Raw genomic sequence first — 27,115 nt, 5'->3', positions numbered from 1 at the left:
ACAAAATTGTCTTTAATGATGTAGGATACATGTTTTGTTGCACATGTTAAGCATTTTGCCTACAAAAATAGTCCACTTTCTTTCGCAGTCGTCTTATCACGCTAACCAAGTTATTTTTGTCAAATAACAAGAAATCAAAATGACGTCACAAAGAACAAAGTGCTAAAATGCCAAATTTGCACAAAGGCTCAAAGTTTTCCTTTTTTTTTTAAAGAAATAGTTAGATTTTTTCAGTTTATTTGGATAACATCAATGAGTTTTCCCAGTAGGCCTAAATGATGGTTATAAGGGGTTTCGTGGAGCTAAAACAAATGGTACGTAATATTTTTAAGCGATTTTTGCAATATGGGGATTAGAATATCTATTTGTTAAAAGCATGTTAAAATAAAATATCTATTTGTTAAAAGCACGTAGGGAACAAACGCAGCCTACAATTTTTTAACGGTGAGAGTCTATTTTCGTAGCCTACATCTTTTACAGTCATACCACCGTTTACATTCTCAAATATAAATCTTTTGTTCTTATATTACGAAACAGCTTTTATTGTAAAAATAGTTGATTACAACTTCAGGTATTATTTGGCGATAAAAATCAGTTTATTGGACGGGTTTTATAAAAATGTTAGTTTTCAGTCAGAAACTCAGTCCCTTTTTACATTAACTCAGTCCCTTTCAACTCATTAACTCATTAACTCACTCATTAACTCAATTTACATTAACTCAGTCCCTTTTTACATTACATTAACTTTACATCAACTACAAATAATCATAACAACTGCGCTTTGCTCTACATTTACATTGTTTGCAATGATCAATAACGAAATAGGTCTTCAGCCTCATGTGCGCAACAAGGTGTCTTAGGTGCCTGTCGCTGTCAATTCTTGCTACAATCGGCTGCCGAGTGCCGAGAAACATATAGAATATAGATCTTTCACTGTTTCACTTTTCATTTGTTTTCAAAATTTTGAAAATCTTCGCATTCGTTTCAATTACATAGAATGATTAATGTCTGCCAATAGAATGACTTGCAGTCTAGAACTGGTGTAGACCTACTTTCTTGTCGCTGCTTTTTTAAGAGCGCTACATTTCATTATGACACCAAATATCTATCACGCACTGCGTTTTCAAATAACTGATCTTGTAATTTGGCTGTAATTCTAACTAAATGACCAGACTGCATCATCATTACCAAAGACAGATAACATTGCAGCATAGATCACGTTTCTTGTAGCCTGCCTTGTACTGCATATGACATTTCCAAAACCGATTGAGCACGGCATTACATAAACCAATTAAAGCAAAGCAATGATTAATGAATCTCTGAACCTCTCAATGAACAGCTTTTCTTCTGCAATCACGTTTTTTATATTAGTCCACGTACTTCTAAGCCTAACTTCATTGCAACGATAGTCTACTGTCAGAGCTGCATCAGCATTTGAATGTACAAGTCATTGGGTTCTTGCCAATCAACGATGCTTGTTGTCTGGTCTCAGCTTTCTGTCTCCAACAAAAACTTTAGCACTTAATAAAATTTCAAGCAACACAGGTTGAAACATCTTTAAATCTACGTGTGTAAATGCTGAAAACACACTTTCCGACGAAAAGAGGGGAAGATGTCGCAATCATTTGAATTTCGTTACGCTTCATGCTACGTTACAGTATTGCCAAAGCCATTTTTGCAATTTCGCACTTACGCAAGCTTCACAACATCATCCAAGATGTTTTTGACTTGTGTGGTAAATTGCTTTCATGCCAGAAACCAATTTCGTCTAAAACTGTTTTTTGAAGTGGGCTATTGTTTTATGTTTGCAAAATATTATTATTCACTAGATATCAGCAGTTTTCAAACGTTTTTGGACCACAGCCATGACCACAGCACATCAAAGGATTTCGTAATCTACTGCGGTACATTGACTTACTCCATCGATCTTTTTTTTTAAATATTGCCTTTCAATAAGATTTTAATTGAAACTGCTACTTTGAAGAAACTATAAATGATAGAAGTTATTTAAAGTTAGCTTTGCTTTAATGAACACGTAAACCAGTAAAATCATTTACTTGCGACCCTCATGCTGCACACCAGTGTGCCGCGGCACACAGCCGAAACCCTGCTCTAAACCATATCCTTGTTTACAGTAATGTAGGTTACATAGAGTCATAGACTACACTTTACAAGTCCATTAAAAATAATAATTTACATTTGAAATGAGAGTTCTATATAAGGTTTTGTTTTTGCAAAACATATTTTAGAAAAGTGCTTTCCAGTTAGCAAAATCTAACTGTTTTGCTTGATAAACATTCCTCAATAATAAATCAATGTTAATAGTGCGAGTGTGCCACACTTGTTTGCTAGATTATGAATTGTTTGTTGTGTGTATATAGCCTAATCTTTGTGCGCCTGTAGTAAACGTTGTATGCTTACCTACTAAGAATTTGAGTCATGCCTTTAAGCCAAAAAAGGTGTGATGGGACGTCATTGGAATGACCAAGGCTATAATTAATATTTATTTTCGCTAACACTACTAACATTAATGTAAAAGTCAAGCTATTGACATTAAATTCCGATCTTTCAACTTTAATTTATTCTTAAATAACTACATTGTTCTTTTTCGCGATTTGACAATTTACAACGTTTTCGAGATTCTACACTACTCAAATAACGCCGCTTGTTATTGCTCTTAACTTTATGCTCTGGTCACTGGTCAAATATGACTCAACAATGTTTCAAATAATGCTGCCCTCGATATGACATTACAGTGACAGATTATCCTTTTTCTAGTGTGTCGGCTGTCATAATTCTTCCGCTTTGCAAAATTACAATTCCGTGAAAGTCACCAATCTACTGTAGCATGACTGTAGCTTATTTAGGTTACAGTAGGGCAAAGAAGGTCCGAATAGAAGGTTTGAAATAACTGACCCTTTAAATGTGCTTCATAAAGTTTGGTTTAATATACGTAGCCTATTTGTGATTTATGGAAAAACGAATAGCGATATTTCATTTTCTGTCTTCTCAAAACATGTTTTTCTCTATGAGTGCAAGCTACAGTAGAGTAGCCTACAGTGGTTTGTCATCAATGGAATCTCTAAAATTCCGAGCATTCGCTAGCTTAATAAAATCATTCACTTAATTGGTACGTACTTAGAATGGTATACTGTTGATTAAGGCAACTTCATAACTATTAAGTTACTTTTTTTTTTATTGTTGGTTGAGAACAACACAATACACATCAAGTTTAAGACAAAATTTTCCAGATGTAAAATAAATATGGAAAGTTGCGACGTATTTTTTTTCCTGTGTTTTGATTAATTTGTCTGTCTACGTGTAACATAACACCTTTAAACACGAAGTTATTCTATTTTAAGTATATTTACGTTTTCAAAGTTCCACCTATGTGGTTTAGCTGATAGGGTGATGGTGCGCTGCAACATTTGCGCTTAACAGCTATTTCTGCAGGAAATACAGTACAGCTGTTTAATGCTAAGCTTCTGGCTATTAAGAACACATTTCCTGCTAGAAATTGCAACAAACCACATGAGTTGGCTAGCAGCACTTCAAGAAACTTTAACCATTTTGAAAGATTTGTGATTAGTGTGGTTTATGAATCAATTTTTGAATATTTAGTAAATAAAGTTGATTTGAAAATTATATCACTTGATTAAGTTCGACATAACAACTAAAAATCGTTCCAACGATGATTTCAATCAACACCCCTCTCTTTCTGCATGACGAAAAACTTTTATTCTTTCTTTGAAAAATATGACTAAAAGTATGATTGCTTCACTGCAGACACAACAACAGCAGGAACAGAACCGACTCTATTCTTGTGGTGGTGGTACATTTCGTTGTAAATATCCTTCTGTCTTTTACGTTCAAAAATATTAATTATTTTTAGACTTATGTCATGTTGTTAAAAGTCCAATCCTACTGAATACCTATTCTGCATTTTTCAAGTTGTTTTTAATTTGTGATGTTTTTATTCTGTTTTTGTTATTCATAATTGAAAACTTTGTGTGCATGCCAGATGATGTTAATTGTGTTTTATCCGCTTCGTTCAATAAAACAAAAAATAAGCGTAACCTACGAAGCCGAGTGACGCAACCAGATTTAATATATTCACAGTAGGCCTACATTTATTTTAACATTGACAGAAGACAAAAACAACATTAAATTTAGCTTCACATCAAACATTTTCTACATCACATGATGTCTTCTTCAGGAATATCAATCATGTAGTAATTTTATCCATAATTTTGAAGAGGACATTATGTGATGTCAAAAACGTTCGATGTGAAACTTGTTTTCATGTCGCTTTTGTTTTCTGTAGCCTAACTATTGAAATAAATATAAAAATGTTATATCTGCTTGCGTTACTCGGCTTCGTATGGTTATGGTACAAGACAAACTCTCAACTGAAGCTTCAAAACAGAAAATGACCAAAGAAGCAGGCAGGCGCGAATCTAAGAGTTTTTTTCGGGGGGGGCCAGAAAATTTGAAAATCAATTAAAAAGAAAGAAAAAGCTAAACAGATATGAACAATGATACTACGACATATACGATATGCTATAAAATAGACATTAAAACGACCATTTTCATCAATTGTGATGCCGAGGGACTAATATCAGCTGTTTAGAAGCATATCAAACCATATGATGCGAAAACATACAATTTCTACAATTTTTCACAAAATTTCGGGGGGAGGCCGGGCCCCTGGCCCCCCCCCCCATAAATCCGCGCCTGGAAGCAGGTTACCTGTTTGTTGATGTATATCACATCAAGTCGTAGTAATTTCACTTGTAGGCCTTGTTAATTTAAAAAATCTTTAAAAGTTGTTTGGATGTTAAAACGTCGAAAGGAGTACAGGGTATAGGCTACTATCTTAATCGGAAACAACATGATTTTCTGTGAAATTCATCGCAGAAACAATTTACCTCAAGCCCGTTTTGACCAAATAATAATCTTTAAAAATGCGATAAAATGCATCTTGTATCATCAATAACTGCAGAAAGTAGCCTACTATCTCGACGTAGAGCTTCTCATCATGGCAGAGTGAACTGATATCAAGACGTCGACGATTTTGCGACCAGTTGAATTTCTTAGTCAGTTGTTTCCACTGATATACATTTTTCTCTTGTATTATAAACCAATCCTACAATGTTTAAGAACATGCTGCTCATCTTTCTGAAATTTATTTTCTTTACTTGTTGGCCTTCAGCGTTTTGAAAAAAATTATGCACGAATATAATGATGATACATTAATGATGAAAATCACTGTACTACTGTAAGTGTATGTGAAAATGACTCGATTTACCATTTTTCCTGATTTTATTTTTTCCCATCACTTACTGTAGTGTTAGCCAGTCGTGAACTGCAGGTTTTAGTCTTCTACTAAACTGCTTCTTTGTAACCACGGATGTGTGTATACGCCTTTATATTTTTTGCCATGACGACCAAGGACGTATCCATACGATCAAGGTAAAATGGTCAAAAATGTGAATAATAGCTGAAACATTTTTTGCTTGGAAGACGTTATTATCCCGAGACGTAGCCTATACGGTATACACACGTCCGTGGTCCAGAAAGAGTTAAGCATGCCGTAGTAATGACTTTCAGACGCTTGTGCATTGCTTCGTACTTGATTAATACTTCCGGTGACAACGCTAACCAGTGAAGAAAGCAAGGTATCATCATTTTGCAATTCAATGTAGGTTATTGCAACATTGTTTGGCATTCTGAAAATAGTCTTTTAGTCTTTTTACCGTCGCCTGTGTGACCGAGCGATAAAAACATCTGCACAAAGCTCACATCGACGTCTGTTCGACACCGCTCTCGGGCTCGCGGCTGCGTCTCAGCAAAACACTTAACGGTATGCCAATGAAATGGGAGCAGTTAACTCGATGATAACATATTCACTGTTATATTCTATTGTGTTGCATCGATGACTGTAGTTCGTTTTTGCTTTACACTGTGCTTTACACATTTTTTGTGTTGTAAGGCGTGACGTTTGCTGTATTGTGTCATGTGGTACCATATGTGGATATATATCGCTTGACATGTGGTATAATATTTTAGCATACAACAAAAGCAACACGTACTAGATTGCAAGAGATGACCTATTGACTGTCATGCTTTTTGGCTTCAAGTAGGCTATCTCTGCCGTCCACAGCCTAATAAACGTGAAATGTCTCAAAAAATTCATTATGCTGCCCCTTCTTGATAAGAATATTGAACAAATATAATTGCTAGGTGACGCTAGTGTGCTGGTTCGGTTTGCAGAACGTCGTCGCATCCCAGACAGCACTTCAACTATTTCTACATTGATTCAACGTCTGCACCCTAAGAATGTTTGTAATTTGGGATCTGACTGGTAAGAAGAATCACAACAGCACCGAGGTAAATGAGAGAGACATGGGTAAACAACATGAGCATAGATTTTTTTTTTAATTGATTTAAAAAAAAAACAAAAAAAACAGAGATAAAGATGCATAACTGCAGACAGTGCACACCGTTTCGACCTTCCGGTCTCCTCAGTGCAGTAGGTACACTGAAATGGCCATGGAGATACTGGAATGGCCACGGATAAAGATGCATGTGCTAGCGGTAGCCCGTAAGTGCGAGATAATATTGCTTTATGAAGAACGCATGTTGTCAATTGAGGAAAAGTATTACATCTAAATTAATTGAAAATGACAATAAAAAAAGTTATAAAAAGGTGAATATTTAACCTGAAAAGGTTAATTTTGCGATTGACTTTCAGTTGGTCTAATGTAATACTTTTTTGTCCTTATTTTTTGCAGTAATGTACACTTTTTATTATCAACAATAAAAATCAATCAAAAATTCTTACACGAAAATTAAGATAATTTTCGAAATAAGCCTGAATTAAAAAAAAAATACCTTTCTGTCATTTAAGTTTTACTGAACATCAGGTAGATTACACGTTGTAAAGATAACACTACCTTGAAACAGAGTAAAAAAAGATGTAAACGATACTGTAATCAGAAATATGCACAGTCTTGTACAAATTGGCAACAGGAATAGGCCTGGATGAATCCCCCAAACTCCATAAATCCCTAAACCTTCCTCTCGTTTTATGTAATCTCTTTCGAACTGATTGTGTCGTAGTAGCCTACCTGAAACACAGTGGGTGGCGTACTTTTTATATTAGGCTACTAATCTCTTTCGAACTGATTGTGTCGTAGTAGCCTACCTGAAACACAGTGGGTGGCGTACTTTTTATATTAGGCTACTAATTTTTGCGCGGGTAGTTCGAAATGAAACGAAACGAAATTATATTTTATGAAAAGCTATCTGAGATAAAACGATAAAAATTTAACGATTTGAAATGAAATCAAGGCAGAGAAAGTTTGCAACGAGGCGTTTCATTCGAGATATTTTCGAAGTATTGTTTGATTTGAACACCCCTAAGCCTAAATTAACAATTATCAATTATTTTAAATAGCGTGGGCCAAGAGCACATATTTTAAATCTTGAGGTGCTTTCTGAGTTCGGCAATTCTTCCTGGCTATGTTTTGATTTTGATGACAAAATTTTGTTTGACACGAAACAGAATAAAACTATTCACTGGGAAACCTTTTTTTTAATTGAAATAAAATCTTTCAAAATTTTGAAATTCTTGCTATTTTCTGATTGATTGTTATTGCATAATTATTCATTATCATAAAAAATTGTTAACACTTTAAAAAAAATCGTATTTTTGGTTTATTTTCACTTTATTGTATTATGTTTAATGCCGTTTGGTTGCTAGGTGGAGTTTGTCTATCTTGGTTCAAGAAAATCACCTCGTCGCCAAAATTGTACTTTTAAAAAAGTTTTCAAATTTGTTGTTTCTGTGATTTCTGAACTCAATTGAAGTAACAAAAAAAAAAAACGAAGAAAAATATTCAGATTGGTAATCCCAGCTTTCTGTTTATTTTCTCTTTTAGCTGACAGCTACTTAACTTTTTATCACTACTCTTTGATAGGAAAATTCAAGATTGATTTAAACCAGGAAGTTGGGCTAGTAAGATCAACTCAACATTATTAAAACGAACACGAATACATTAAATTTTTTCTTTTGTTGTTTTTAGGTTGGAGTCTTTAAAAAAACAGAACAATATATTTCCTGAATCATGTTGTTTTATAAATTTGTTGAGTGCCTATTGTTGGGTTTGTGCCTTTCTCCTATCAAAACGTAAAAATTCACTCAATAAAGCTATAGCTGTTCGTGGTTTATCTTCGTAACGCTTTAACAAATAAAAAAATCAGATTTTTATTCAAATTTTCAACCTACTTTCTCCTGTTTACCAGATGGACTTTTAAAAGTTCCAGTGACTCTGCCATGCATGATGTTAAGTAGGTAAACTTCACATGTTTCATAACTTTCTGGATCAAAAATAACTTATGCATTCCAAGCTAAAACCGCAGTAAACATGCTGCTTTCAGTCTTACCGTTTTGTGTTGACGTTGAGCAATTGAAAGAGCTGATACATGAACAACTTCATCACATTAAACAGATGTTGGTAAAATGACTTCATTTGTTATGCGTCAAAATTAAGCTTTTTCAGCAGGGGTTGTCCCATACGAGTACATTGCACTTGTGGTTGGTGTGAATTACCGAAAAAAAAGTGATAGAACTATTTTCAACAAATTAATTAACCTGGCTAGTGTTAAATTTCTGCAGCATGTTTTGTGTAATAAGTAGTTGCATTGTGTCATTCTGGAAAGTTTACTGCAACCACAGCTACTTAAGATGTTAAGAAGACAAGCTGCGAATTTTTTTATAAACTCTTTGTGGGTGAAGTCACGGTTTGCGGTTATATGGGAATTTTCGAAGCGCAGCCACAAAAAATATTTTGATGTCCTTGCATTAATTCATATAATAATTTGATGAGGTTTTAAGTACAGATGGTGACAAAAATTTTCTACCGAATACTAAAGGTTTGCGGAACTTGAATAAAATGATGATGATGTTCGCCTTTCGTGTGCGAAGATGGCCAATAAGTCTGAACGTGGCTTATCATGCGGTTGGAGTGCATAGGTGGCAAGATGACTGAGTCTGATCGGTCTACTCTACAGTCGATCCGTGCGTTGCGCCTTTGATACAGCCACTGCTGGTAGTTTAATAGGCTGGGCTTTAGACTGTTGCCATTTCTTGACAACAGACAGCGATATACTATGTGCTATTTATAAAGATGGGAATGTGAACTTGACTCGTTATATGGCTAAAGTTTTTCAATGCTGTGTGGTGCTGATAATAATGCTTTTTATAGCCTACTCAGAAGTTTCGCGTTTAAAATTTTATCTTGCCTAAACTGGATGAAATAATAAAATATCTATTGCTTGCTAGCAGCTTTTCTATGAAGTCCTTCTAGTCTCTGGTCCAAAAGTTTTTAATCTGCAAATGAAATTTTGTTTGTGGAATTCCACGCAACCAAAGTGAACGTACCACAATTGTTCCTGGTTTTTGAGTCATGTAGCCTAGTTCATTTTAATTGCAAGGGCATTTTGAAACTACCAATGAGTCTATTCAGTAGAAGAACAATTCTCTTTTAAAAACTAAATTCTTTTTAAACTTACAGAAATTAATATCTAATTCTAAATTAAAATTTAAATACTGCATCGCTTTTTTGTTTAAAAAAAGAAAACAATAAATTCACCATGAAAACCTTCTTTACTTTAATAGACTGAATAATTATGAAGTTCTTAACCTTTCATTGAACCTTGTTAACCCAGATTAACTATTTGTTTACTAACTAACATTTTTGTTGTCAAACATGCCTGCGGCAAGGTCAAAAGGGACCGTGTACCAGGCTTGTGTCTACCAAGCAAATCCAGACAGCAAAATTCGATAATTTCAAATTGATGCAGAAGTTGAACTGAAGAAAAATGATTTTGCTGACTGGAAACCGACTTCTTGTGAACAATCAGATCTTTAATAGGCTCAGATCGATTTAGCTTGTGAATATGATGGAGTAAAGTTTGATAATCAAGATTAGCTAATTATTACAAATATGTTATTATCAGATAAAATGACTAAGAAATGATGAGGAAAAATGACATAGTCTCAAATGATCCTTTTGTTGAGGAACCTGGTAAATCCAAGAGTTAAGAGTCGCTTTTATGGGCTTTTTCTTCTTCAACAGATTGATCATGTTTCATCAGCTGTGATCTCCCATATGAACTTTCTCCATTCTGTTCTGTCTTTAGTTTTTAGTAGTACTTTTGGCATGCTTTTCAGTTCCATAATATCCTTGATATGGTCAAAATATTCCATTTTTTGTCGTTCTTTTGTTCGTTTGTCTTGTAGCCTACCATCCCAGTAAACATTAAATTTTCCAACGAGTTGCTTCTTGCTACGTGTTCGAAATATCTTAATTTTCTGAGGTTTCTATTGTTAATCAAACTCTAGTTATCGTTATTTGTTGAGTGACAAATTAATCGTTTTTCATTCTATCCAGTTGATGTGTAATAGTCTCATGTGACATCATATTTCAAAACTTTTTAATGTCCCGTTTTTTCTCACTCCCATCCAGCAAACAACCTAACTCACATTGTAATCTTGTATTGTTTTTTTGTTTTTTTCACATGTGCTGATGATGTTTAAAAAAAGTTTATAAAAAGATTTTCATTTTGTTTTGACCAAAAAATTTTTTAAACAGCCCTTTTAGTGAAAGTGATTAGATCATAACACGGAGTCGAGTTTAATTTTGTCTACATTTGATTTTCGATTTTTTAAATATACAGTAGCCTACAGTTGTTTGATTGCAATACAAGGCAGCAACAAAACTAAGCAAAAGCAAAGATGGCAAACTAGATCTATTGTAAAGGAGGCTTATTTTTTTTTACTGATACAAAAGAAACATTTTGACTAACAATTAAAACGCTAAACTAAACTAGCTAAAACTGAAAAGTTTATAAGGTTGGAACAAAGTTATTAGTTTGTTTTAAAAAACATGAAAAGTAAAGGTTTCTCCGAAGCCAATTGTACAATTGCAAAAATTGACAGAGATAGTCTTAGGGGCTGTGGAGTCGGGGAAAATATACGACGCCGACTCCTTGGTTTATAACTGTCCGACTACAACTTCGAACGCTAAAGTCTTTCCAACTCCACAGTCCTGGTTTTGTCAATGTTGACACCGCGGTGGTCGTCGCCATGTTAGCATCTGGACTGGAAGCCAAACGCTAGGCCTTATCATAGCAGAAAACAGGATTGCCATATTGACGGTTCAAACGCCAAGTTTGTGCGTTTTTTTTTTTAATGTGCTTGGCAAGCTATTTTAACTTTGGCATTTTGATATAGGCTATTTTTGGCGTTTTTAATATTTTTTTCACCATTGCAAATAATTTTAAAAAGTCTGTTTTATACAGCATGGTTACTACTACCATAGCCTAAGGCGGTGGTTCCCAACCGGGGTGCCGCCGCTGCCGCGAACTATTTCTTATATCTATTTTTGTCTGTCTTCAAATGGTTAGCTAAGATCATTGTTGCCAATGGAGTTTTCACTCAGGATTATTTTTGTTTTATTAATTCAGCGCATTTTTTGTCATTCCATATAGGCCTATGGTGTTTCGTGGTCACGTATTCTCAGTGCGGGGCCAATCTATTATTGTGGTTTTGTGATATCAAGGTCTGTACAAATTGTGCTGATTGTCGATTGCAGTTCAGTACCGTAGGTGAATGTTGTGCATAAAAAAGTTTTTGCCCATCTTGTCAGCACATTGAACAGTATATTAAGTTTCACACTGACTTCGAAATAAGTAAACTTTACTATTTTGTTTTATCAAATTTCCATGTAAAATTGGTTGGTTTGAATCTCTATCCTTGGACAGGAGTGATAAAATCTTGATAGGTTATTTCTGGCAGGTAGGTATACATGCTTGTAAAGGCTTTGAACCACTGACGCACCGCTAGTAGTTACCGAGATTAACAGAGTTAAGTTTTCTCTTGTTGTTGAAGTGTTGTTGTCTGTGAGACTGTGAATTATTCTATCGACTCGGTACCGCTGAATGGAGAGCAGTCCTGAAATGCGTCGCTCAAGCGCACACCCCAAGAGCGAAAGCAGCACCATCTTGAGGTTTCTTTGTGTACAAAGTCGCGCTTAACCACTGAGGCAATGAGGCGGACGTGTTGAAGTGATATGTTGATTTCTGAGAGTGTTATTTTCATTGCCTTTCCCAAGGGCACAACAAGCGAACTTGCCTAGTTTTCTCCACACTGCATTTGAGCTGAAAGTCAAATAGAGAAGCTATGAATGCCATTTCTAAAGTTTTTGTCATGAAACAGTAAAAGTCTGCGCCAACGACCTGCTGCTGGATGAAAGATCGTTGGTCTGTCACAGGGAGCCATAAAATATATTTCTTTTCTGCAAGATGCCGAAAGGGCAAAAAGATTGGGCATCACTGGCCTGGGGTATTGCGACCAAGCCTTATTTTAACCTGAGAATCTATTGAAAAAACGTCAAATTTCTAAAACTTGACATTAAAACCGTCAATATGCCAATCCTGTTTGTTGCCAAGATGAGGCATGGTGTTTGGTTTCCAGTCCATATGCCATTATAGCGACGTCTGCAACTCAGCTTTGTGCTGACTGCCAGAAAGAACGCTCCTTTCTACACAATTATTTTAACCACTTTTTCCCCAGTTGGTTTAGACTAGTGTTATTTACATGTTCAGGTCAATAGGCCACGTTTTACAGACTATAGGCCAATTTATCAGAGATGTCAAGCACACGCATAGTGGGCTGCACCATGTGCATGATAAATTCTTATTATTTTCAAAAGATAAAGACGAATCCATAATAATACACTACGCTATATCAGGGTTTAAAGTAACTCAAGTACAAACCTTTACTCAATTTTACATGTTTTTGTCACAGCAGCTGTTTGGCAAACTTGGTAGAAAAAGGTCAGGGAGGAATGTGCTTTGTCACTGTTGATGCTGCAGTCGAGTTTTGCAGTCATGCTACAATGCACACAGTGCGATCATGCACCAGTGACCACAGGTGGAGTTACCCATGGCTTTAAAAGTGGGGTAAATACCCACTTTAAGTGGAGCCAACTGATGCGGATTTTGTCTACATAATTAGGGGATCTTTTTTTCTTGTTTTGCCAAATCTGTTCAATTTTATCAGCCTTACAGGGCTGTGAAGCGTGTGAAGTCCGGCGAAACATCTATGGCTCCAACTCCAGTTCCTCGGTTTAAAACTGGCCGACTCCGGTTTCAGTGTTCTCATAATTTTTAGGGTAGCCAGATTTTTTGTCATTTCTGTCCTTTTTCAAATTTTAAGATTTAATTTATTTAAGTTGTGATCAACTAAAACGGCGACTGTCACAAACTGACAAGAACAAACACTTCTATTTTATCGTGAAAAGTTTTAGAGCGGATAACAAGAAATATTAAATTTAGTTAGATAAAAGAGATAAAATTTTAAAACTATATTGTCCATCGTGGTGTATCGTATTTGATGACTCCGATTCCGGACAGGCTCTACAAGTCTACAACCATGTTTATTAAGACCCGTCGCAACATATTCACTTCTTTTTTTTTTTTTTTTTTCTTTTTCTCTTCGCGCAACGCTCAGAGTTCAAGATGGATACCACTACATCTTGCAGGTTTACAAATTGTCCATATGGAATGGATTTGTTTCCTGTCTCATCATTAGTGCGTCCGCTCCGGGAGCCGTCCACACACCCAAACACTCAGCAGGCACACCATACTTACATGGGAGATACCTACCAGGGAGGCGAGGGACTCACTACGACCGAAGGGACCCACCGCGGTAGATGGTAATCTGTGGATGTAAATGTTTGGTTAGTGGCTGCCTCAAGCTGATCTGCCTGTCTCAACTTTCCTTTTGCTGATCTTGGAGCAGTCTGGGAGATGGCGGGTCAAGCTCAAGAACTAGCGCATTTTGGTAGAGAGGTAATTTTAAGTTTATGTGAGTTTGTTTGTGTGTGTGTGTATCTTCTTTTTGCCCGCTTGAAAAGGGGCACCTGTTTGTAGAAAACGGGCCACTGCAGTCTGACATCTCATTTGGCGGAGATGCCAGAGAGGAGCGGCCAGAGGGAGGGTAGCTTTCGCTGACCCCAGAGTCATCTTGGAATGGGCCGCTGCAATCCTGTCATCCCAGAGCGAGTGGGACGACGGAGAGGGACGGTTAAAGATCTCCCGCTGCAATCACTCTTCCGGCATCAGGCCGTTGTAGATGAGTGAGAGGGACGGGTTAAAGGTGGGTTGTTACGCCCTTGGCTGTCTAAACTTCTTCAAAGATGATCTACGACCGTACTGTGCTAGTGAGATCCACCGCTGCAATCAGTCATCCCTACCACCGAGGACGACTGAGAGGGCGGTTGAAGAGTGGATCTCGACTGGTTCTTCTTTCTTCTGACCGTAGGAGGAGGTTTGGAAGGAGTAGAAATGTCAGATGACAAAGGAATGTTATGCTTTTGTGTTATGTCTTTCGTTTTTGTCATGATCACCCACAGGGCTTGAGTGGTGGATCGTTTTGTGTCCTGTATATATGTGTCGCCTATGTCCAGAGATTTCTTCTTTTGGATGATGGTGTGCTTGGCGACATTCATCATGGTAAGAAGGATCAGGTTGTTCTTTTGTCCTCCAGGGAGTTGGTTGTAAAGGATCATGTCCTTTGTTATTTCTATGTCTTCCTTGGTTAGGTCAAGATATTGTTGTTTCAGGCGCTCCCATATTCCTTGTGCAAAGGAGCACTTGGTGAGGACGTGGGCCACATTGTCTTCTGGTTTTCTGCAGAATTTGCAGTTTGTTTTTCTGTCGGAATGTATTGATCTATTAAAATCTCCCCATTTGTATCCTCCATGTGCAATCCGAAAGGACATGGAGGATAGGTGAGGTGGAAGGAAGAGTTTGATTCCCTTGTTTTTCAGGAGGATCTCATTCCAAGGAATCTTCTTTCCGTTTTCATCAATCTTGTCAATTTTCTTTTCATTTTGCGTTTTCAGATTGATGTAGATATTTTTGTAGGAAGTATTTTCCCAGTCGTGTTTCAAGCCTTTGAGTTTGCAAAAGGACTTGAAGATGTCCGCATACATTTCGTTTGGAATTGGGGCATGCGGAATGCTGTTGGAGAACAGATGAGGATTAATGTGTCTCATTCTGTAGCTCAAATTGAACATGGCCCATTCGTGCCAGATTTCGGTGGCGTCTTCTAGAGAGAAGAGATGGCGAATTCTGTCGATGCGGCTTGTTTGAAATTTTGATTGGATGTCCACCATGTTGATGCCTCCATCTTTGACAGGAGGAAACGTCTTGCTTCTCTGGAGCTGTTCGAATGGTGAAGGATACCAGAGGAAGTCGAAGAGGATTTTGTTTAGTTCTTTGATGTGTTGTTTCGTTGGCATCAGCACTCTACTCAGATGCAAAGTGACGGGTACCAAGAGAGTGTTGATGATCGAGATCTTTCCATAGAGGGAGAGTCTTCGTGGTTTGTGGATGTTGGCGATCGTTTGAGTTTTCTTGATGGCGGTCTGCCAGTTCATCTTGTCAAGTTGTGTTTTGTTTGTGCCTAGCCAGATGCCCAGGATCTTGACGTTGTTCAAGATCGCAGCTTCTGGAAAGAGTTGCTGAGCTCTTTGGGCCAGGTCAGGTTTGGACGCCAGGATCTGGGTCTTTCCCTGGTTCACTTTCTGGCCGGACATCGTCTGATAGATGGCTAGTTCTTTGTTGATTTCCTTGAGAGATGGAATGTCTCTTGTGATGAAAGTGGTGTCGTCCGCATATTGCTGGATTTTGATTGTCAGCTTGGAAAAGCGAAAACCGTTGATCAGATGATTTTTCTCTATGCGTCGGGTGAGAACGTCAGCACAGATTATGAAATAGAGCATGCTGAGGGGACAACCCTGTCGTATGCCCCTTTTAACGTTTATTCGTTTTGTTAAAGCTCCATTGATTTCTATTTTGCTTTTTGTTTTGTGGTAAACTAATGACAGGTAATTCATCATTATTGGTTTTACTCCGAGTTTCTTCAAGATTCCATAGAGGAAGGAGTGACTAACTCTATCGAAAGCTTTTTCAAAGTCAGTTATCATGACGTACAAGTCCCTGTGTTGAGTTTGAGAAGCTTCCAGGGCAGCTTGTATATTCATTGTAACATGCTCTATTCTGCGGTTTGGCAGTCCACATTTCTGATTCGGACAAATCAGGTTTGTGATCATGGGTGTGAGTCTGTTGGAGAGGATTTTGCTCAAGATCTTGTAGTCTGTGTTGAGCAGAGAGATCGGTCTCCAATTTTTGAGCTTTTCTTTTTCACCTTTTTTAAAGATTAACTTCACTTTTGCTTCTCTCATTGAGGGAGTCATTGTTTTTCTCAAGTAGCAATTTGTAAGCATCTCTAGAATGTCGTGTTTCAGGAAATGCCAGCATTTTTGGTAGAATAATGAGCCGAGACCATCTGATCCAGGTGTAGAATCCTTGTTAAGAGAATCGATGGCGGTTTTGACTTCTTTGAGACTGATCAGCTGTTCCGCTTGTTCAGCTGCGTCTTCCTCAATTTTGGCCTCTCCAAGAATGTTTAAGTAGTTGTTTTGTTCTTGAGAGTTTATGTTGTCTTTTACACCCCATAGAGAGTGGTAGAAGCTGTGTACTTCTTTGAGAATGTCTTCTTTCTTGGTGAGTGTTGTGTTGTTTGCGTCGTGTATCTCAGTGATAGAGCTACTTTTACAATTTTGTTCCTCTGCTTTGAAGAAGCTTTTAGATGGCTCTTCATCGCTAGTTGGGATAGTTCTGGATCTGATTTGCGATCCGACTGCTTTATAATCGTAGAAGTTGTTGACTTTCTCCAAGAATTCCGGGCGACGATCTTCCAGGACGTGGTCTGGATGAGCGTCCAGAGTGTGGAGCATATTTTTCGCTTGATTGTAATCTTCTCTACGCTTGAGTGCGACATCTTGCGAGAGTTCCATCAGTCGATTTTTCAACATTTTCTTGCCTTGATCCCACCTTATAAGCATGTCTTGTGGTTCTATTTGTGGTACGTTTATAGTCCAATTTTCCCAAGCCGTTTCGGGCTCTGTTATGACGTGAGCATATTCTAATATGCTGTTATTGATTTTGTATGAATATTCACCCCATTTGATGTGTTGTTGATATTGGAGATGAATTATTGGTAATGTGCAGTGGTCTGATGATGTGAAATATTCATGTTTAATGTTATGATAATTTTCAAGTGTATGTTCATTTATGTATATTCTATCTATCCTGGTCTTACTGTTGTGGTTTTGGCGCGTGAACAGTCTTTTGTATGGATGTTCTTGTCTGAATATGTCTATCAGTTGGTTATGACGTATTAATGTTCTAAGTGCTGTTTTATCCGGTGTAGTGAAGAAAAATTGCGGCTTAGCAGTGTCTAACGGATCAAGTATCACGTTAAAATCACCAAGTAAGACCACATGTTGATGTTCATATTCCAGCATAGCCTCGGAGAGCAGTTCAAAACATGACTTTCTCTCTCCGTTGCTCTGCGGAAGGTATGCATTGAATATGTTTATGTTATTTTTACCACATTTGATGTTGAGGTGATGTATTCGATTTTGTACTATGGTGTGATGTGTGATTTCGGACCTATCGTGTATGTCCTTCTTTACGATGAACATTGTCCCTGCATAGAAGGGGGTTCTATCAGGTTCTATGTTGGTGTATGTTGTGTAATTGTTATGTTGTGCCCACGTCTCAACTTGATCGGTGGGGATTCTGTGTGTTTCTTGTATTGCCAGTACAGAGAGTCTGTGAGATGTAAAGAAGTTTTTGACATCTCGCAATTTCTTGGATATTCCGTTGATGTTCATTGAGCCAACCTTGAGGTTGCCCAGTCCGGCGTCCGAATCGTCACTCTCCGTATCTGCGAACATGATTATAGATAGAAAAAGCAGCAGGTTAAAGTTTAAGAAGTTGGACTAGACCGTGTAGTTGGCTGGGATGCCGTCTGAGTCCGTGAGCTCACCCACCGAACTGAAGACATTTCGATGGGGAGGAGAGGTCCCGGTCAGTTCAGCCCGCGTAGACTCTCTCGAAGAAACGGACTCCGAGTCAGTTGACGAGTTGTCATTGTCAACTGAGACCGACGTATCCTTGGAGCTGGCGTGGGATGCGTCGTGGTCTCTGGGATTCGTCGTCCTGGGAGATGCTGGTTGGGCAATCGATCTCCGCTTTAGCAAGGGTTCTTTTGGAGTCGATGTCTTGGACTCTGTGTTGGACATGGGCTTATCCACTATCTCAGCATCTGATGAGAAGATGCTGCGCATGGAGGTTTTGGGGTTGTGTTTCCCTCCTTTGCCCACGGTGATAAAGCCATCGTCGCTCGTGGGGGGGTTCTTTCTCTTCCTACTCTTTTCCCTGAACTTTTCTCTTGCATTGCAACCAGGTTTGTGTCGGCCTGTTGATCGGCACACATGACAGGCGAGCTGCTGCCTGGTTGGCGACGAATCTGACACATACGTTTTTTTTGGTCTGGATGCAGCAAAACGCGGTCTGGACTTCTCGGCCTGTCTCGCAAGGAAAGCGGCCTCTGATCTTTGGCAGAAGAGTTCGTTGCTTCTGTTTATGGATTCTCTCGAGCGTCCCTGTTTCCTGGGTTGTCTAGGCGCCCGGTCTCGGGGTGGGTCGGCCTTGGACTCCCGGTCTCGAGGTGGGTTGGCCTGGGTCTTCTTCGGTTTCGTGGGGCACTTTGATGTTAGGTGTCCCCGGACTTTGCAAATCTGGCAGAGTGGCAAATGTCCTTCTCCAGGCTTGGTGATGGAGATCCATTCACCATTCACTTCTTATACCTACATTTTGTTCTCTGGCATCTTTGTCATTGTGGAACGTTTTATTTGATACGACAAGGCTGATCTAAATGTTGTGGTGTTCATCTTTGTTTTTTAGAATCTTCCTACTACATATAAGTTAACCTGCGAATTTATTCCCAACAGTCAACACCACAACCTGTAATAATCCTTCGCAGCTTATTTGTCAAAAAATTATCAGCTTAGTGTTTGTATCATCGGTAAGATTTGCTATTGCACAGGGCTAATTTTTGTTGTAAAAATTGAGAATTACTTTAGGAAAGTTCCACTTGGTTTTAAGAAAAATTGCAGTAAAAAGTTGAGTTTATGCACGGACATTTCAAACTGCAATACTTTATGGTCTGACAAGTGACAATCACACAACTACCGTTCTTCAAAACACTGAAGACCTGAATTTGAAAAGAACTTGTAAGCTACTAAAAACATATAAGTTTAATATAAAGCAATGGAGCAAAAGGAGTAACTGTTTTCACAATTTGAAAATATATTTATGAGATTAATCAGTTTCTCTTGACGTTTCAACAATGGAGAAGAGAAATTTTAAATGATCGATTTCTTTCACTTGTATGGAATTGTTATAAATATCAACTTTTTATACACAATTTTATTCTCCTTGAAACTGTCACTCAGCACCTAGACGCTTAGGCTACACGTTTTACGTTTTTACGTTAAAACTCATGTACTTTTCTACATTTAACTTTCTGTTCAGTCGAATTAGGTTCAATAAAAGATTGGTATTTTTAGCTCCGATGGTAGGCTATTGTGGCCCTTGAACTGCGCCCAATAATTTAAGCAGTCAAGCATAAAATGACTAGTCCTTGTTGGTCAATTTTAAATGTCACCGTTATATCTTGAACTGATCTAGTGTCCTTCGGAAATAAAAAAGCAAAATTTTTGATTTGTTACCATTGCCACATGATGACCATATTTTTGGTGTTTCCATTTTACAAAATGAAGTAATAGTGCTTTTACTTGCGACACTTGTTGAGCTAAAAAATCTCTGTTTGACTGGTCCATTGGAGCAAATAATAGGTACACGGAAAAGATTTTTGTAAAAAAAAAATCATGTTTATTGTTTGTTTTTATGCTTTTGAATCACAAAAAGTTTCAACGCCAACACCGACATTGCTTCCTCAAATCATGCTCTATTGCATCTCAATAATCTAAGTAAGGCGTGTTTTTTTACGTTGCATTGAAGTACAGTTTTGATGAAGGCTACTTGCAGCCTATCGTGAAATGTTTTTTTTTTTCAATTGAAGATAGGACCTACCTGGACAAAATTACAACTGCTTGAATGACATAACGTTTGTGAGAAGTAAATGTTGTTACTATTTCGCGTGACACTAATTTGTTACAAGTCCAAGCAGTTTTTATTTAGCCAATTAGATTCTATTTTGTAAGAAATATATAGCCTACAAAGCGAGATAAAGCAATAGCCTACTTTAGGTTGAAATATGAATACTGCATGTGGTGTTTAAATAACATGACAACATGATAGTCGCACCCAGAAGAACGTATATCATGTTATTTAACTAAATGCCTGGTGAACAGCCTCATTTATTTTTTAGAATGTGATGTTTTTGGTTAGTGATTGTTGGTAGATAAATGAAACAAGGACGATACCAGTTTAAAAAGCAGGTTAACTGTGACGCGTTTTATGTATTTGTATGTCAGCAATCTTTAAGTGCTTTCTATCAGCTGACTCACTAGAAACGACAAACTAGTAAGATCACAGGGGGTACAAGTTGTTTTAAGTTGCTCATAATTAGTTTAATGGATAAAACAACTACGTCTGATTGATTTATCAAAGGGTCAAAGAGTTTTGAAGTGCTTTATCATCATATTTGTTGTATTCAGCTTTAAAATCCAGCTACTTAAAATTGAATCGGCTAAACACAATTAGTCTTGGATCGAAAGAATGTGTATCCTGGAATTGAGAAAGCGTCTTTAGTGGTGGAATGATTGGAATCATAGCGTTTGGAGTTTTGTTGATTACTATTTTTTGATTGTATTTTTATTGATGAAAAATTGCAAACTGCATGACTGACTGCGTAATGTCTCTGCAAATGACTTACCTTAGCTCCACGGCAAAGTTTGTTGTGTAACTATTATGTGAGGGTATAATTCACTGTGAAGAAAGGGGCGTTCTTCCCGGCTATCAGCACAAGGCTGAGCACTCACCAGTACAGCGAGCAGTTGCGATTCGCTAACCATAACGGTGTAGCTTCGACGCTAGCCATTCAGACCATCCAATCAACAATATGTAGTTTTGTTTCTATATTGACAACAAGTTGTCGTTTACGCACACTGTAGCCATTTTTGATGTGTATGCACCACGTAATTCGTACGCATTCCGTCGTTTGTTTAACCATATTGATAGATGCACCAAAAATGCAGATTCATTAGCTACATCATTCGGATACATCAGTGATGTGGGTGCTGCATTAATTTAGAACCTAACTCTTCATATTTAAGCGGGAAACCATCGGACATCCGTTGATATTAGGTTGGAAACATCACGTGATTAGGGTTGTACGTTTTTGCTCACGTAAAACACGATTGCGTTTCTGAGTAAAATAGCAATTGAGGGCATTTGTTTTAATCATAATGCCTTGAATACCCTATAACGTCTTGGTAAATATATGATTGCAAGCAGATATTTACCACGGTAGTAAACCGATCAGCAAAATACAGCAAAGGCTAGTAAAAAAAATATGGCACAATAAAATGTTAAGTGCCTGGCAAGTTTGATTACAGTGAAACATTGGCAGTTTTTAAACTCGTTATATTTGAAAACAACATTTCGCAGTTGTTTGCTTTGTGCTGAGTCACGTTCACATGACATATCTTCAAAAAGATTTAGTTTTAAAAAATGAAAATAGAAAAAGTTTGAAGGTTATTTTTTTGTCAAATTACAAGGAGAAAAAAATAAGCGTGTGACGTCTTCGTAAATCTGACTGACGCGATTGCGCATTGTGTAGGCCATAGTTGTTGCATCAGATCAGCTGCTGTAAGCTACTATTGCGTCCTGGCAATCAGATGTGTAAGTTGATTACTTTGTGTGAGCTAACTCAAAGAAATTTGATATCCACGTGTCGACCGAAGCTGTAAGTTACACTACCAATCGGCCAATAAACTCGGTAGTCTTAAATCGCTACACAGTGTCAGTGGTTTCAAGTCAGCGCAAGTCAGTCAATAGCGCAAGTCAGAACACAACGCTCATAGATTCAATGTTGAGTGGATATTGTACTAAATGTACAACTTACATTAATCAATAAATGAAGTGAGATGGCTAAAATGTTGTCATACAGAAACGAACTGTTGCAATTCGTTGTAATTCGTTATTCGAGCTTGATATCTCTGAGGTTGAACTAATGCTACCTAGCTTAAATATGTAACTTTGTAATTCAATCGCAAGCCCAATAACATTGTTGGACGAATTTAATTCGTGATGAATTAATTTAAGGTATAAGAAACTCTAAAGTAGGAAATATTTGAATATTTTCAAACGTTGCTTACAACCACCTATGGGTAACGTCATCATCTTCTGCTAACTTGTTTAAAAAAACAAAGGCACTGTATAAAATTTCACATTTCAAAATTTGAAGGTAGAATGAAAAAAGTTTGTGTTGGCCTGACAAAATATTTACGCCGCCATTATTTTAGCTTACCGGTAGTAAAAACAATTTTGCACTTTACAGGCTTAAGTTGACTAACTGATTGGATTAATTGCATTGGGTTAATTTGGCATAAACAGTTTAATTATTATGCACAGTGAAAATACAAAAAAAATATAGTGAAAACTGGCCTTTAAGTTTGGTCCCTCTATGACCGCTGTACACCCAATATTTAAAGGGATTTAGCAGTAATTTGAAAAAGGCTCGACTGCACTGTGTGTTTTAATCAATGCTTACCAGCAGGAGTTTTAGGAAGTAATGGCACATAGAAACCAAAGCAGTGAAACTGTACCTGTTTACGACATTGTTGATAGACCTATCACAGTCTCAGCTCAAGTGGATGAAGACTTTGTCATTTTCACTGAAGGGAATCAGCATTTCCAAAGAGAAACATGCGAGCAAGGCTGCCCTACTCTCGCTGACCATAACCGACAACACCAACACAATACCGACAGTCCAAGAAGACCCTTGCAAACATTTTTGAGCATTAGCGAGAGAAAGAGGCGCAAGATAGCAAGTGCTTGTTGCGTGTGTGGAGTATTTGGAATAGCAGCTGGAGCAGGGTTAATTCTTATTTATTTACTTGGAGAGTACACGTCACTCTTCAAAGCATTTTCAAGTCTACAGACATTGTCAATCCCTGGATTTGCTTTCCTGTTTTTAGGTAAATATTAATTAATAAGCGTAACACTTTTTAACACTGTCTTCATAAATAAAGAGAAATATACACAATATCTAGCAATGGATCCATACGATTTTACTCATGTTGTTTTAATCGCTTAAATTGCAAGTACTTTTTCATCCTTTATCTTCTGGCTGTGTTGATCTTGTTATTGCCCTCTTTATCACGTGTGCTTAAACCACATGTCTGCATTCCGCGCATCCATTAGCCTTCGAGGTTTGCATTGTGAAATCTACCATTGTTGATCATTCTATGACAAAACTTTATCTGCATAAGTTTCCAAAAATCGCCCTTAAACCACTGGATAAACTTCAGAACATCTCTTATACAACCACACTTCCGCAGAATCTTTGTACCAAACCGGATTTAACCGTTATCTTGTTTGAAGAATTTAATCCGGTCATTAACAAAAAATGTCTTATCTTTCTTTCAAGGCTAATTATGCACATGTGTTTGTGTTGGTAATTGAAAATCTCCTATCGATAGGGTTTCACCAGGTTTTACACAAAGTTTTGTCAATCAGAAACAATTACAAATTTTCTTAATTTTCAAAAAAGATAGTTGCAGGTAAAAGTTGATGAGTTAATTAGGTTCTCACATTTCACTGCTTTTTCCATGAAAATAGAAAAATGTTTTTGTTATCCTGAAATATCGTCTTACCTAAGCTGTTCTTCGGCACCAAAACATTAGATAATACAATTTGTGCTGGTCGTTTTGAAAGTAAACAAATTAGTTTTAGAAGTTTAATGGAAAACTGTGATTGGTTTACTCGCTTAAGATCTTGACTCTAGCAAACAATAAATTGAAAATAAAAACTTCATGGTTGCTTTGTTTAAGCAAGTGACGTTCTGACATTATAAATTCCCCTTGTTTTTATCAATGATATAATCTCCATGTGATTGGTCCAGTAAGCATCTGAAGCAACACACCCAATTTTAATACACTGCTTACCAGAAACAATAATCAACCGTCTTATCTCCACATTAAACAGTTTGTTTATTGTTTTAGCCAACTACAAACACCACAATCAAAAAATTACAGATTGATTCATTTAAAAAACGAGTAAATCTATCATTAATACACCCAGACAGGTCGTGTTGCAGAAATTCATGCTAATAAGTTTAGAATAAAATAAAATAAAATATTTAAATGTTTCAAGTTAAAGTCACATGGTGCAACAACAAAGTTTGATGATAATCAATACGATGACATAACTGTTTTGGTATGGCAGTTGAAATTAACCAGGCCCACACCACTAAGCGTGCCTTGATTACTTTTGTCTAAAAAAATACGAAAAGTGTCAGAAATGTACAAATGAAAACATCGACTTAGCACGGAGATACAGCGGTTTGCATTTGGCTTGCAAGCCAGACAGATTCTTATTTTTTGGAAAAATGATCTCTATTTTCAAGTATTTTCAATATCAAACTTGTGCAGTTAAGTATTTCAAGCCTCGCCAGTATTGAATGAACATCAAACTGGACTTTGTTATCTTATCTCGTTGTTCTTATTTAGGAATTTTCACATCTGTGTTCGGCATCTTCTTTTGTTGGATTTATACTTCGGAGAGTGCATCCAGGAACAGCAGAAGACGCGAAGCTAGATTGAATCGTCTTGAATTACCAGGAGACGGAGGGCATGATAACCCCGCTCTAGAAGAGGACCATCCTCCATCCTATGTGACCGTAGCCCGATCTCAGAGTTTCATAACTTCTCTATTGAAAGATGGAAGCTCTCCTATCCATAAGTTACCTTCGTATAAATCTGCTGTTAGGATACAGAAAAAGGAAGAAGATAAACTACCTACTTGTGATGGAGTTGCAGAAGAAACACACCTAAATGAGCCTCCTGCACCTCAAGAAACGGACCTAAATGAGACTCCTCCAGCCCAAGAAACGGACCTTAATGAGCCTCCTCCACCTCCATATTGAAGCAAAGTTATGAATATTTATTTTTACTATTTAATTTCTCAAAATAATAAACACATGAAACGTGTCAGATGTCACGTCATTGCTTGAACTGCTTGAAATAAGACGTTTGATTAAACGTAAAAGCGCAGTGAACTCATCCATGACCAACTCAAGTACCCTGCTTCGTTTCATGACATTGGTCAGAAATATTGTAGTATTTATAGTAAAAGTCGCTACCAACGAGTAACAATAAAGAATCATTTGCATAGCAATTAAAACAGCAACTGGAAGCTGTGATGTAGTTGGTCATCGTGCAAGTCGCACAGCCGCCATCAACGTAGAATAAACAACTCCTCACAAGACTACAACGTAGGCTGAAACGTATGTGCGGTTTGAAACCACACTTTGTTGTTGTTGTTGTTGATTGTATTTGATTAATCGTTCGCTGAGAAGACCACACTTGAAAGGCGAACGTTAAAAATTCATTGATTCAATGACTTTCCTATTTTTTATTGATATTATTTACACGTAATACGCTGCAAACTACATCCTGTCTTGGATCATAGGTGGATTTATTCGAAGTTGAAATGGCTGTAAAGAAGATTTTGCAACAAATCTTTACATTTTTGAAACATTGTGCTGTCCTTTAAAATGTGTTCTCAAACAGTGACCTGCAGCAACTGCACAAGCACGTACACAAATCAAGTTTTCCAAGAAATCTTATTAGCCTGTTTAAACTTACTGATATTTGCAATATGTTTGCTAGTTCAAATGACAGTGACTGAGAGAAGAGGTCGACAATAATGAATATTGTTGTCGCAGTTGCACAAACGACATGTTCATCGTAGCCTACTGTCCCAACCATGATGCTTTTTTTGCGTTTTTAAACGTTTTCCGCAAATTCCAAGTTTGAAAATAAAAAGAAAAATAAAACATCCAAGATTGTTGTCTAGCAAACAACTGTGGTAACTCTCTGTTGTCCTTTGCCTCCATGCTTTTTGCCAGCATGCTTTTCAAGCTTGTCGGAGGTAGACATTGATTTGAGAATTTTTCTTTGTCTCCTACTGCTGACACATCCTGGTAATTGGAAAGATATAATAATTAAGTGACCCTGGAAAATGAAAGCCAACTTAGATCACCAGAATCAAACACGTCATTGATTATCTTGTTAAGACCAATGTCGAACCGACAGATCGATTGCACCAGGCATCAAAACTGGTCTGTTCTGTATCAACTAAACGTCTGCAGACGTTGAATCAATGTAAAAAAAAAAATTCTAGCAAGGTTGGGACACTCCCCAATTTAGCCGCGCATCCGACCTTGTCGGCAATCGTTAAAAAATTGAAACATTTAAGTAAAAGCAATTTTGCATCATTTTAGCTACAGAATGTTTTAATGTTGCCAAACCCAAGGAATTTAAATGTCAAGCAATCAATTGTTTAGTGAACGAAATACTTCAATTTTCAAGAAAGGTTATGCACTCTGAAACCCAACATATAATTTCATTGTTGTAATGTCGTTAAACCATTGGGTCAATTTTATGCTGACGCATGTCTGCTGATGCACAAAGCGTCCCATGTTGAACAATATGAGAAATTCCATATATTTCATTCAAATGTTTGTTTAATATGTTCACGTTAAAGTGGCTTCGTAAAAATCACACAAAAACAGATCACTAAAAAAGCAATAAACAAATTCTTCAAAACCTCAGCAATGGTTCAAATGAATGGAAATCAATGAACCATTTGTTGTAGCCCACTTTATCGATTAGAATAGAATTTAGGTAACGCGTATTGGCTATAGAAGTAATATCAATTCTGTGTTTATAAGAAAGACTATCGAATTCATATAATTCAAATTTAATTACATTGTAATCCAACTGCCATCACACTTATCGGATTTAGTACCATGCAACTTTATCATTTTGAGAACATTTCATTTGTTATTTTAGATGAGTTTTGGTTCGTTGTGAGTTTCAATTACCATTTTACTGTAGTTTGGCTAAGTTGGAAAAAATAGTGTATGCTTCAAACC

At 37.2% G+C, this 27,115-nt stretch overlaps 1 protein-coding gene across 1 annotated transcript; it reads left to right on the top strand.

Annotated features, from left to right (window-relative positions):
* Positions 1-22,520: 22,520 nt before the first annotated feature.
* LOC145765310 (uncharacterized) lies at positions 22,521-26,024 on the top strand. The gene is made up of 2 exons (XM_082577112.1): positions 22,521-23,153; positions 24,687-26,024. The coding sequence occupies exons 1-2, from the start codon at positions 22,748-22,750 to the stop codon at positions 25,100-25,102; spliced, it is 822 nt and encodes a 273-aa protein (XP_082433238.1). The 5' UTR covers positions 22,521-22,747; the 3' UTR covers positions 25,103-26,024.
* Positions 26,025-27,115: the final 1,091 nt, after the last annotated feature.

Source organism: Aplidium turbinatum, chromosome 2 (assembly GCF_918807975.1).
Source record: "Aplidium turbinatum chromosome 2, kaAplTurb1.1, whole genome shotgun sequence".
In the NCBI taxonomy this organism is placed as follows: Eukaryota; Metazoa; Chordata; class Ascidiacea; order Aplousobranchia; family Polyclinidae; genus Aplidium; species Aplidium turbinatum.
The sequence above is the reverse complement of the archived record's forward strand: the minus strand, read 5'-3'. Positions and strand labels throughout refer to the sequence as shown.